At 36.1% G+C, this 13,443-nt stretch overlaps 1 protein-coding gene across 49 annotated transcripts in view; it reads right to left on the reverse strand.

Moving 5' to 3' along the window:
• Positions 1 to 13,443, reverse strand: part of casz1 (castor zinc finger 1) — a 325,550-nt gene that overhangs the window by 63,027 nt on the left and 249,080 nt on the right. For 4 of the 49 annotated variants that reach the window (XM_073939104.1, XM_073939082.1, XM_073939100.1 and 1 more), the window contains exon 1: positions 6,584 to 6,719. The exons of the other annotated variants lie outside the window; for them this stretch is intronic. In XM_073939104.1, coding sequence (XP_073795205.1) covers positions 6,584 to 6,662 — 79 coding nt within the window. In that variant the 5' untranslated portion in view covers positions 6,663 to 6,719. Of the gene's footprint in view, positions 1 to 6,583; positions 6,720 to 13,443 lie in introns of those variants that run through there. 49 annotated transcript variants of the gene reach the window in all.

Raw genomic sequence — 13,443 nt, forward strand, 5'->3', positions numbered from 1 at the left:
ATTATATTTTGCTATAAAATATAATGTGACTAATTTTACCTTTAAAAAAAACACAGAATTCTAATTTCCATAAAAGATTTAGTCATTTGAATCATTGATAAATTATGTCAATGTAGTAATTGTATTTTTGCTTTAGTTGTTTTAGTTTTAATTTATACTACTGAAAAGATCTCAACAAAACATTGCTGAAATATATGTATACAGTAGTGACAACTAATTGTTTTAAAAATGTTTTAGCTCAAAAAACCCTGTTCAAAACTAAGGGGTTATCCCACTATTTAATAATTTAGATTACAGTAAAATGACAGGAACTGCTTTGTTAAATCTACACATTTAGTAATATCCAACATAAAAGTGAATGATGTGTGTTTGAGTCCAGATCGTGTCATTTCCCAATAAAAAAAATGATAATGTGCCATGTTAAAATGACGTCCCAGCGTTCTGCAGGGTGGCCTGACACACTTGATGTGGTGCCAGGCACGGCCACAGTACGTGCGCGTGTGTTTGGTGTATTAAGTGGCGCTTTATCAAATTAGTTTGGTACCCAGCTGATGAGTAATAAAGGTACAGTGGAGCCCCCACTGACTCCCAGACATCAATCCTCTGAGCGCCAGCCAAACGCCAGGCCTGGCACTGCCTGAGGCCAAGCGAGCGCCTCTCCCCACTGATCAGCTTATGGACTCTCTTCAAGCAAACTAATATTAACACTGGGCATGTGGAGGCCTTACCGCAGCGCTGTAACAGGTAGCTCTTTTATTCAAACCGTTGCTGTGGGCTTTTGTTTTTCATCTTGTTTATCGTCTTTATCAGAGTCGATGGCCTGCCGCTGTACATTTTTCCAGACGTCGCGCTCTTAAAGCATTGGCTCTCAGGTGTCGAACAGACAAGAGAAGATAGCGAGATCAAACAGAGGACTGGAAGGACGAAGAGAACAGAGAGAGAGGTATGACTGTAATCTCGCCCAGCGTCAGGCTTTTACACGAATGCAACAAAATGCAAAGCGCCAGAAGAAGGAGGGTGGGACATCAGAGGGCTTGAAGGAGTTGTGCGTGTCAGTTGAGAGCAGCCGCTGGGACTAACAGTGGAGAACAGAAGGTAACAGCAGGCGGATCACAGCCGATCAGAAGCCCTGAGAGAGATTCTGTCTTCTCCACCCCGCAAACCCAGCTCCACTCACACTCGCACATTTAACCACACCAACTTTCATTCACACTCATTTCTTGATGTTATGTGCTCTAAAGTCACTGTGATGTTGGAAACCTGTCTATTAACATAGAGTAACAGAGATTCAATGGGACTTGAAAGGTCCTGGTTAGAAATATTGGCAAAAAAATCAGGTCTATGGCAAGAGTGGCATCCAGTTGCCCTCAGGCACAATGAGAGGGTGCCAGTGGTTCTCAATCCTTTTTGACACCAATGCCTTTATTTAATCTAAAGCACTTCTGCTTTGTAACATTATATTCAGCTCTGGTACTTGTAGTAGTTTTATTAAGAAAATGTTAATAGTAATAAATAAAAAATATTTTAAGGCTTGCTAAGAATCCCAACAAGAGTGGAAAGTCACTTAAGTAGATTATATTATCAGATCCAAAAAAAGGAAGTTGTTTTAACTGTTTACCTAATGCAATATATACTTTTAATGCAATGTTTTATTTACAGTAACAATTATATTGATGATTTAATATTAAAGATTATATATATATATATATATATATATATATATATATATATATATATATATATATATATATATATATATATATATATATATATATATAGTGCATTTTACCTGTTTATGTAATGGATTTGGATAGTTTTAATGCAATATTTTTATTTAAAATTCAATTTCCTTTATATTATTTAATATTAAATATGTATTTAAATATATTTAATTAAATATTACAACCAGTAGATATTTTAAAAACAGCAACACTAATAATAATGATTATGATGATGATAATAATAATAAACAAAATCACAACTCAAATTTAAAAAAGCTATTAATAAATAAATACTTAATGATATTAAAATGACTGTAAATAATAATTAAACACTATTCTTGATTAACCAAACTTAGAATAATAATGGGCTTGCGTAAAAAAAAAATAACATTAAAAAAAAAAAATCTGAGAGTTTGGGCATCAACAAGTGCCACCAGCTCAATATCACTCTATCTTTATCTCAATTGTCTCGTTGCTTGAAAAAAAAAAGTCTGTGCCTTGGATTTCTCTACTTGAAGACTGTGTGAGCGAGAGATCAGCAAGAGGCAGCTGTCGACATGACAGATCTGATCGAGCTGAAACAAAGACAAACAGAGCTCTCTCTGCAATATGAGTTTAGTTAGCGAGAGAGTTAAAGAATGAGTTACGGCCGGCATGCTGCTGGGGACGCTTGTATTTATGGGAGGATTGAGTACGTTTGAATCCCTGCTAAGAAATAATGTCGTCCCTGTGCAACATTTCACTCAGCCTAATAGGTAAAAAAAAATGCTTTTTTTTCTTCCAAAAAGGGAATGTTTAAGCCATATTTACCCATATGAGGGATGGCACTGCATTTTTAAGAGCTTGACGTAGTTGAACTACAATTGGATATGGTCATAAGATGGAAATAGGCAGTAAATGAATGAAGTAGCTCAGTCCTTTAATTGTGAATAATTTTAACCCAAAACTGAAAATTCTGTCATCGTTTACTGACATTATACTTGTCAGATACCTGAGTTTCTTGAATTTCCCTTCAAAAAAGGCATAGTGATAAGCATATAAAAACAAAATCAAGTTTTTTTTATCATATTCCTATATACTATTACTTAATTATTAAATTACCATACTTCCCCAGTTACATTGATTACATTAAGAAATGCAATCAAGTCGGTGCCAATAGCCTAGTGGTACTGTGCGCTGACATAAAGCACCAATGTGCTCACGGCAACCCAAGTTCGATTCCTGTCTCGAGATCCTTTGCCGATCCTTCCCCTCTCCCAATGCTTTCCTGCCTAAAATCTCTACTGTCCTATCATAATAAAGATGAAAAAACCCTAAAAAAATAACTATTTAAAAAAAGGTAACACTTTATTTTGATGGTCCATTTGAATATTAGTAGACTGTCTGCTTGTTATCTTTCAACAGACAATTAACTGACTATAAAAAATACTTGGCAACTACATGTCAACTTGCACTAACCCTAACCCCAACCTAACAGTCTACTTATAATCTAATGAGAATTAGTTGCAATGTAACTTAAATTCAACAAATGGACGAATAAAATAAAGTGTGACCAAAAAAAAAAAAAGAAGAAGAAGAAATGCAATTAACATTTTTTTTCTGTTTGATTTGTTTTTTAAATAATTGTTTAAATATGCAAAGAAGGCATTATTTAATTAAATATGCACTGAATTTTTATTTTTAAATCTGAGCAATTGGGTTTAAAATGACTGAATTTTTGAGAGGGGTCTGGATGCAAACCTGGTCCAATCCAATGATTTTTAATGCGCTCACCTAACCCCACCCCTAACCCTACCCGTCACAGTGGTGTCACTCACTCCATTAAGTGCATTGTGTCTGAGATTGCATCGCTGAGTGATGCAGTCTCAGCTTGCATCATAAAGTCTGCATCCAGATATTATTAGAATTTTTTCACATATTAGTCAAAGGCATTTACAGACAAGATTTTTGATGTATTTGTTTCACTCCATAGTTCAGAAAAATTGGGGGATATTGTTTTAAAACTTCAGAATAATGCTTTTTGAAAAAACAGACTGTTGCATATAATGATGCAAATAATGTATGAACATAATCCTCGGCAAAATCCCCAGAATATGGATATGAATGAAACCATGTGTGTTTGTATATTTCAATTACAGCATAAATTAAAAAAAGTCATTTTTGCAATCAAAAATCTTGACTTCAGCAGCTGTAACAAACAAATAAAAAGTTTTATTAATTTCTGTATTAAATGTGTACACTCAAAAAATATTATTTTACTTGTTCAAACTACTTAATTACAATAAGCTGAAACAGCAATTCTTGAGATTTCATTGGGACAACCTAATCTTTTATGTTCAATCGACATAAATTTGTTAAAGTGTAAAGTGAACTTTATCGATTTGTGTTGTGACAACATGATTGAATTGTGTGGAACCCTGCATTTTTTACTGTGTAGATTTTATGTTTAGTGAAAGAGCTTCTAAAGTAAGAAGTTTATGACGAATTTTGGAAAAAAAACAGCCTTTCAAATATTATTTAAACTTAAAACTTAAACGTTGTGTTTTTAAATGTTTTCTTTACTTTAGACTGGTAAAAAAAAAAAAAGAGATTGTATTATTAATTGACATTTCACTGGAAGACCTGCATGAAGTTGTTTCAACATAATGATAACACTAAAGACATGTACCATTACAAGCCTTGAAAAACCGCCAAGAACTTCCAATTAAACTTCTTAAAAATTAGCTGAAATTCTGCGTTATACATCCCTCAGTCTGCGAGATGAACGTTTCCTTCACAGTGTGCTGGAATACACCTCTCTCTCCCTCTGGCTGAACGCCCACACATCCCTCCCTACCCCCAGTCCAGTAATCACAATTATTACTTAAAAAGGCTCTATTTCTACATTAACTTAAAAGGCCTATATCTTTTTCTTCCCCTCTTAGTTGGTGCACCCTCACTTACTCTAAGTATCTCAATAAATCAGCAGTTACTGTTAACATGTACTCAACAATTCAGTCATCAATCTAGCCCCAGCTCAGAGTGAAAACAGAGGGGAAATATCTGCTCAGTAAAATCTACCGTGCCCATGTTTATGCACGGAAACACACACACACATACTCGCTTTTGCACAAACAAACAAACCAATCCGCTGGGACATCGGAACCATTGCCAGATCACCACGGAAAAGCAAGCCAAATTCAATTGTGACCTCACCTTTCACTGAGGGCTCAATTCCATCAGCAATAGAAACAAATCAACAAGAGGGTGGAAAAGAAACAAACTTCCTTCCTCTCTCTCTCTCTTTTTTTTTCTCTCGCTTGGTTGGTCTCACCTTTTCAGGCCTGCACTAGGCCTGAAACCTTGCATCCTTGGCTCTGAGCTCCATGCAAATGTGTGTTTAGATTTAAAGACACCATATTTATTTCACCAAACGGAGGAAGATCTAATTGAAGCGGGCGCATCTTCAAAACAGAAGCTCTCTGGAAAATCCTCCAGTTGACAGAACAGCTGTATCCAAACAAGCGCTCGATACTGGCAGTCACTCGCTTAGCTGGGCAAATAATACCACTTGTCATCTAACTGAGAAATTCTGAGCAATCGCAAGCGGAGGACTTGCCGGTAATTAAGAACAGCAATTTGCGAGAGAAAAAGTACACAGTGACTAATCCACATCCAATATAAACAAAAATTACAGGAGACTTAGTGTTTGACTCATTTAAGAGTAATAAATGACGTGTTTTAAGAGCTTTGTAAGATATTTCACACCTGTGGAGCGCACGTGTGGAGTCTAAAGGGTGCTTTATTTATCAATAATGTAACTGGTTATTTCATGAATAGAAAGGAGAATTTAATTACGCGTAATCTGTTTAAGTACATTAATAAATTAAAATACAATTAACTTTTTTCTGGTGGAAGTTTTAATTGTTTTTGATTTTCATACAACTTATAAATATAAATAATAAATAAGCCAATAAAGCAAATAATAATAATAAAAAAAATTAATTAATTATATATTAAAATAATAATAATTTTTAGTATTATTAACATTATTATTATAAACGTTTGCAAAGTTCTAAAAGTTGCAGATAAAAAAATCAATGTAGTAAATAATAAATAAATATATTTTACTTTAAGCTATGAAAAGTGTATTTGAAGTTTAAAAATAATAATAATTAAATAATAATAATAAATTAAATTAATAATGAAAATCAAAATATATATTAAATTCTATATTAAATTAAAATACATTAAAAGAAGCAAAATAGAAAATCTGTTAATATCCAAAATCCTGAAAATAACATAAAATGTGCACAATTCCTAATTCTATATACATTTTTAATTAATAAGTAATTGACTGAAAAATCTAAAAAGCGTCCAAGTTTTTTTTTTTTAAATCTGGAAAACTACACAAAATGCATATAAAATTTCAATATCGCTATCAAATGTTAACAAATGATTAAGTTTTAAAAGTTTAGAAAATTACAGAATGAATGCAACAACTTTGTTTTTTAATTATTATTATTTTTAAATAATTAACTTTTTCTTTTAAATAGTTATATTTTAAGCAAACTAATCAATAAACAGTTTTAAGTTTCGCTAAACTACATGAGCACATATAATGCCACTTGTGCACCTAAAAATAAAAATCACTCCTCAACTTCATATTTCCATTCAGTCATCACATCACAGTGAGGTATTACTTTACCAAAACACACAGTGAAAGTAATGAGTGCCTTTGTCATTCTACACCCTCACTCCCACCCCATCCACAGCACATTGAAGCCACCACCAGCATCTCTCTCTCTCTTTCTCTCTCTGAGTGTGTGTGTGTGTGTGTGAGTGTGTGTGAGTGTGTGTGTGGCGCCTGGCGCGGGTCTTACCTGGCAGGAGACAGCCCTCCTCTCTCAGTCTCACCTCTCCCTGCTGCTTTGGAGGAATTCTCTCCACAAAGCAAGGCATTTTTCTCTTCTCTCCCTGTGCGCCTTTACGGCTGGGCTGCACTCGCCCTCTCTTACTCTACCCTTCTCCTCTCTCTCTTTCTCCCTCACTCTCTCTCCCGCTCTCTCTCTCGCAGCACAGATGTCAGGGCTGTGCGTGTTTACCCACTTTACCAGTAGGGGTCCTTCAACACCCTCTGCTCCCCACAGCCACTGTGGAAAAACAGGCCCAGGAGAGCAAAATGGAAAGAAAGAAAGAAAGAAAGAAAAGAAAAGAAAGAAAGAAAGAAAGAAAGAAAGAAAGAAAGAAAGAAAGAAAGAAAGAAAGAAAGAAAGAAAGAAAGAAAGAAAGCGAATGAGAAAAAAAGGCCGCTTAAGCCGATCTCCCGCTGTATAAGATAGATTGAGACAGAGTGGAGGAAGTTGGACTGGTCAGTCACTGGAAGTCACAGAAGAGAGAACGAAAGAGCAACTGTGTCTGCACCTGACAGTAAAAAAGTGCCACACACTTCTCTCTGTCCACTGAAAACCGATGCCACATGTGTACTTTTTAAGCTCAAAGCTCATTTTTATTAGGAAAAAGTTGAATTCAAGATACTAAACTAGACTGATTAGCTCAGCCAATAATGGAAGGCTGGGTTATCTTTTTAACTAGCCAATGGCAGGTGAGTGGATACCTGTCTGAAAACAGTCATTGTTGCAATTTTATTTCTTTAGACTGGTTAGCTCAGCCAATAGTGGGGCGGGGCTATCTTTTTAACTAGCCAATAGGAGGTGAGTGGATACCTGTCTGAAAACAGTCATTGTTGCAATTTTATTTCTTTAGACTGGTTAGCTCAGCCAATAGTGGGGCGGGGCTATCTTTTTAACTAGCCAATAGGAGGTGAGTGGATACCTGTCTGAAAACAGTCATTGTTGCAATTTTATTTCTTTAGGTTTATTTGCTCAGTCAATAGTGGGGCGGGGCTATCTTTTTAACTAGCCAATGGCAGGCGAGTGGATACCTGTCTGAAAACAGTCATTGTTGCAACTTTATTTCTTTAGACTGGTTAGCTCAGCCAATAGTGGGTATCTTTTTAACTAGCCAATGGCAGGCGAGTGGCTATCTGTCTGAAAAAGTCATTAGCTATGTTTCCACCCACCTATTTTTATGCGCATTTTGGATATGCACATAAAAATACAGTTGACTCGTCAGATGGAAGGGCTGCTTTATTCGCACTTCTTTTATGCGATAATCCAGTTTTGCACATAAAGTTAATTCAGATTTTTGGATGAAACATGGATGAAACACAATTAATGTTTTATTTCTTCAGACTGATTAGCTCAGCCAATAGTGGGGCGGGGCTATGTTGCAGTTTTATTTATTTTTTTAAATGATCTGGACGTTATAAAGATTGGAAAGCTTCAGAAAAAAAGGTGTGCATGAAATCTAAATAAATTACTTATTTTTATTGTTATGTAAAAATAAAAATTAATTACTTTTTTAACAGATGTATATTATTCTAAACTAAATATAAACATAAAATATTACTTGCACACCTACAAATAGTACGAATAATCAGTTTAGCTATCCAATAGCAGATTAGATTGAGAAGGCCATGAATATAAAATACACTGCAATAACTCCTATAAAAATAATGAATTATATAAAAGGCATATTGTATATAATGTTAACCTCATAAATAACATTTTTAACAAACAAACTTTTAACAACCTATATATTAAATTTAAATGATAAAAATAAAAAAGGAAATATAAGCGAGGGTGGAAAATGAAAACATTGGAGAGCTGAAGAAGAATAAATCATTTTCAGAGCAATTGACACAAGTCTGGCAGATTTGTCAGCTTTGGGCTATTCTTCAGCGAGGAATTTCAAGTTTTGCTCCTACTTGTGGGGCACTTTTCACATTGCAGTAATAATGCTGGGGCTGTTGCCCGCCCGGACCCTCTGTCACATCTAATGACAGCCCTCTCTCTCTCTCTTTCTCCCTGAGACGAGTCACTCAGACAGAAGAATTTGAGACTAAGCCTCAAATTAATATCACGGGCCGGACAGCCTCAAACTGCACATTATGGTAAGTGGAAGGTTTCAAGGGTGAGCTAAAAAACAATCATTCTTTAAATACGAGGTGTGTCGACGGAACAGGGGAAATAATGTGGAATGAGAGCAGGGACTTGCTACTGGACTCAAATGGGAGGATGAGCATGTGTGTGTGTGTGTGATACTCGTACCCTCCTCCATGCGAATGTGCGGTGCCGTGTTGCCTCTCTATTCATTCATGCATAGATTGATTGACCAACACAGAAGCATTGACCTGCTGAATATGGAAACTTGTCCAGTGTTGTTAAAGTTGACACAAAATCAAAACCGACCCTATTTACTTTCACATATTGCTTTGCATATTATTATCTTAAAAATAAATAAATAAAGTAGTTTCTGTGTTGTATGTTAAGGTTACACACTCAATTGCATGTGCATGTTTTTTTTTATGTGGAACAAATGACTAGTTTCACAATACTGTATGTTGAATAATGCTCCGGCAAACAATGTTTCTTTATCTAGCATAACAATCAGGATATAAAAGTCCTTAATTCAGCTTAATTTGCTTACAGCTGCATAGCCGGACGTGTTATCCTGGACCAACCGCTAATAGCGTTAGTGTTTGTGCAAAATTAAACAGAGTAAAATAAATACTTCAAAACAAAACTCTGATCGAGACAGGTTTAACAAGTTTTTGCCACTTTTTGCAGCACTGGAATGACATGTTATGGAAAAACTGTTTTGGTTTGGAGTGTAATTAAAAAACGGTGAGAGAAAATGCTAACGTACTGTAAACTTTATATTATAAACAGGGTTTTAAATGGATACTACACAACGTACTGTAACATTATGGTAAATGTGTATCTCTATCACTGTGCAAAGTTAAGTGTAATTGTATTGTTTACAAATTTTTACTTAGATTTTAGATATTAAATGTGTAATTGTATTTATTGTAATTTCTTTTTAAAATGCAACTTTTTGTATTAAAGCAGGGGTGTCCAATCTCGGCCCTGGAGGGCCAGTTTCCTGCAGATTTTAACTCCAACTTGCCTAAACACACCTGCAAGGATGTTTCTGGAAAGCCTAGTAAGAGCTTGATTAGCTAGCCCAGGTGTGTGATTGGGGTTGGAACTAAATTTTGCAGGACACCGGCCCTCCAGGACCGAGTTTGGACAAGCCTGTATTACAGGGTATATGCAGTTATCCAAAAAGTTAATTTTAATACCTTTTTAAGGCTTTTTAAAGACCTTCTCAGAATATTTTAAGACCTTATCACCACTTCAAGTTCTTATAGCAAACCTTTAACTTAATAAACAGTTGTTATTAAACAGTTGTAGTAAAAAATATCAATGGAGCACAACAATGCAACAGAACTCGGATAAGCTCGGAAGAATAAATTACATGGTTGTTTTCAGTGACAGGCTTCAGCCACTATTTAAACTCGTCTTTCTCCAACCAGGAGAACGCAAACTTACATTTTCCTATTTTGGTGTCTGTTTCGCTGTATGGTTTCGCTACATGTTGAGAGTGTCACATTAACTTCCCACATTTGTCACAAATTATGGCCCGAACCAATCGCGTGGATCAAGGAAAATAAAAATATTTATGCTTTTTTAGAGTCAAACACTTTGAACAACACTTGAACAAAATTTAAGACCTCGTAAAACGTGATTAAGACTTTATAATGCCTTTTAAGGGCCTTCATTTTCTCATAAATGATTTATCAATTTTAAATACTTTTAAAGACCCGCGGACACCCTGTATTAATATATGTTAGGCACCTAGGGTCTGAGAGTAACTCTGAGAGTTCTCTGTATATCCTGTACATGTTGTTGAACTGACAATAAAGCTGACTTTGACTTTGAAGTTGCTATGAATGAATGAAAATTAAACTTGTATTTCTAGCCTAAAATGTAATGTTTAATTAAATGTGCTATTGTTTCTTTATAATTATTTGTTGAATTCTAAAACAATTTAACATAGAAGTGCTTATAAACCGTTTAATTCATTTTATTAATATATTTCTCACCTAAAAATGATATTTTGGTAAACATGCCAGCATTTAATGAAAGGAACAGCCACAAAAAAATATGTGTTTTAATGATTTTAGCATGTGTGAAAAACATATTTAGTCACTTTTGTGTGGAAACTACAGCAAGAGACAGGACATCCCACTGCTTTGTTGTTTCCAAAAGTAAAGGTTCCACCAGTATTTTCTACAAAAGAAGTTACTTAGTCAAAGAGCTCAGCTCCTGACACTCGCGCTCTCCGACAGTGTCTGTTTTTCTTGTCTTTTCCTTTTTAACAGGCACTTCTGCTGTCATTGCGCTGGGACGTACGTGTTCCCTCTAAATGGCTTTTCTGACAACTGATCTGTAAATACAGCCAGATCTGCAAGTCTCTCCTTCTCTCTCTTTCTAGCATCAGCAACCCCGACCCTACAGCAACACACACACACAGTCTCTCTCTCTGCCCCCATCGCAGCCCCACGGCATGTCCCCCCTCCTCTCCAACAGCCCCCTGCCCTCCTCCCCATCTCCATTCCCTCAGCCACTATAAAAACACAAATATGCCATAACTCAGCTTGCCCTGCCACACTGCCTCCATCTTGCCCTGTACCAGGGGGCCTCTCAGGAAGGTCACCAACAAATGGCTTTCCGATTCACTGCCCCTGAAATAATTTTGTGTATTAAAACCTGAATCTGCACTTTCTGGCATGAAAGCTTTTCTAATTATTCTGCCGTCCTTGGGATAGACACAGATCCTTCACACGGGGGGAAACAAGCGACGGACCTGCCTGTTCAGCCGCCACAAACATCCGCTCTCTGTCTTTTCTCTCTCTCTCTCTCTCTCTCTCTGCCCCCCTCCTCCTGCCCTCCTCTCATCTGCTCCCCTCTCGCTGCTATATAGCTGCCCCCCCAATCTGTTTTCAAAGCGTGCCTGTCCTTTATTAAATTGTTTTCTTTTCCACATTATCAGTTGCCATGGAGACCTCATCTCTCGGATTATTTGAATTTCATTATATCTATTGATTTGGGAGCATTTCATCTTTTTTATTGTTTTTCTGTCAATTTTCGAAACGAATAACCATCTAATTTGCGTCAGTGCTGATTACGTTCGTCCCTCAATAGAGGTCGGCAGCTGCGCCGGGGAAACAAATCAATGAAAAACATCATAAAATTCGAGAGTACAATCAACCAGGATATGGGTGACATTCCATGGTTGCTGAAACTAAGTCATCAAAAAATATATACTTTGTTTTTGCGCCTCTGCCTCAACGTGTGTACGCGTGTGTGATGTATATGCATCCGTGCAGGAATATGACTCAATATCAGAGCCATCCTATATAGTAAACTCAATCTACTCTTCAATACCCCCCAGACCAAAACAAAAAATGCTTACTTTGTGTTTAAATAATTTATGCAATTTTAGCATTTATATATAAATTTTTTAATAAGCCGCTTGGAGCAAAGTGGCCATTAACAAAATACACAGCTGTCCAGTGGGCCGAGCACTCCAGATCAATTGCACTTTTTTATGACATGATAAAATGCTTTTAAAGCAATTTACACAAATATGGAAGAAAAAAAAACTGCACCCAGGCTTCATTTATTCATAAGCTGAGGTATTAAAAAAAAAAAAAAAAAACGTAGCATGAGAAGATGGTCCCAGGCCTAACCGAATCGGACTAGCTGTCCTTTTTGCAAGGACATAAAGTTTCATTACCGATGCACGCAGTCAAAGGCAATTTAGAAAACACAATGTGCAAAAGAAAAACATCAGCATATTGGAGGTGTTTGCGTATTAAGGGGCGCCAGCACTTTGTTTCCCAATTTTATGTTCATTATTTATTTTTCCCCAGGACGGTCTGCCATTGACACCCCACCCTTGAGGGAAGGAGCCAGGAATGGATGGATGGATGGATGGATAGATGGGGGCATGTCCAAGGTGAGAGAGATTGTTGGGATATAATAAGAGGTCCTGACAGGAGTCCACACCTCAGCAGTACACTCATACACGTGGCAGACGGGTGTCACCGGGGAGGCAAACGCCAGTGTGTTTGCATGTGTGTGTATGTGTGAGGAGGCACAGGCAGGTGTGTGGCACTGGACCAACACTATCCATCAGGCACTCTACAAACAGACCCGGGTCTAACATTGACATTCTAATCCGTTTCGTAATGCCGGTTTTGTCACAAATGCGGTTGTATTACGTGCATCGTGTTCTAGATGCGTAACAGGTGTGCTATTATTTTTAACAAGAGTTTTGGGGCGACTTAATTTCCTTTGGTTCATTTCCGCTGATGCTGTTCAAACATTTCAGGCCAATTTTAAAGACACTGTGAAAATCAAATTAGACTTTTTGTGGCTTTTAGTCCATGTTTTTAAAAAGGTTCCGAGCAAACATCTATATGCTAGTGTATGTCTCTTTTATTTATATATTTTTTTAATTTGCATTTTGAGTTTCTAAAAGAAAATACATAATTACATGATCTCTTATACAGAAAGAGATTTACAGATCTTGCATATACTTTGTATTTTCTTCCCTTTAACAACAACAACTATAAACATAAACTATAAAAGTAAGGTAAGGGGAGCTACAAATGCTTTAGAAGTTTGCCTTTAAAGATGAAAAGACATTTATTTAGATACATATTTTAATAAATTTAAAAGTTACAATTAATAAAATATCCAGGCATATTGGTGAAATACACTTTACTCCAAATGAGAAAAAAATATTCAGTCCGTGTTCTTAATAAAAG

The sequence above is a fragment of the Danio rerio genome, chromosome 23 (assembly GCF_049306965.1).
Source record: "Danio rerio strain Tuebingen ecotype United States chromosome 23, GRCz12tu, whole genome shotgun sequence".
Taxonomy (NCBI): Eukaryota; Metazoa; Chordata; class Actinopteri; order Cypriniformes; family Danionidae; genus Danio; species Danio rerio.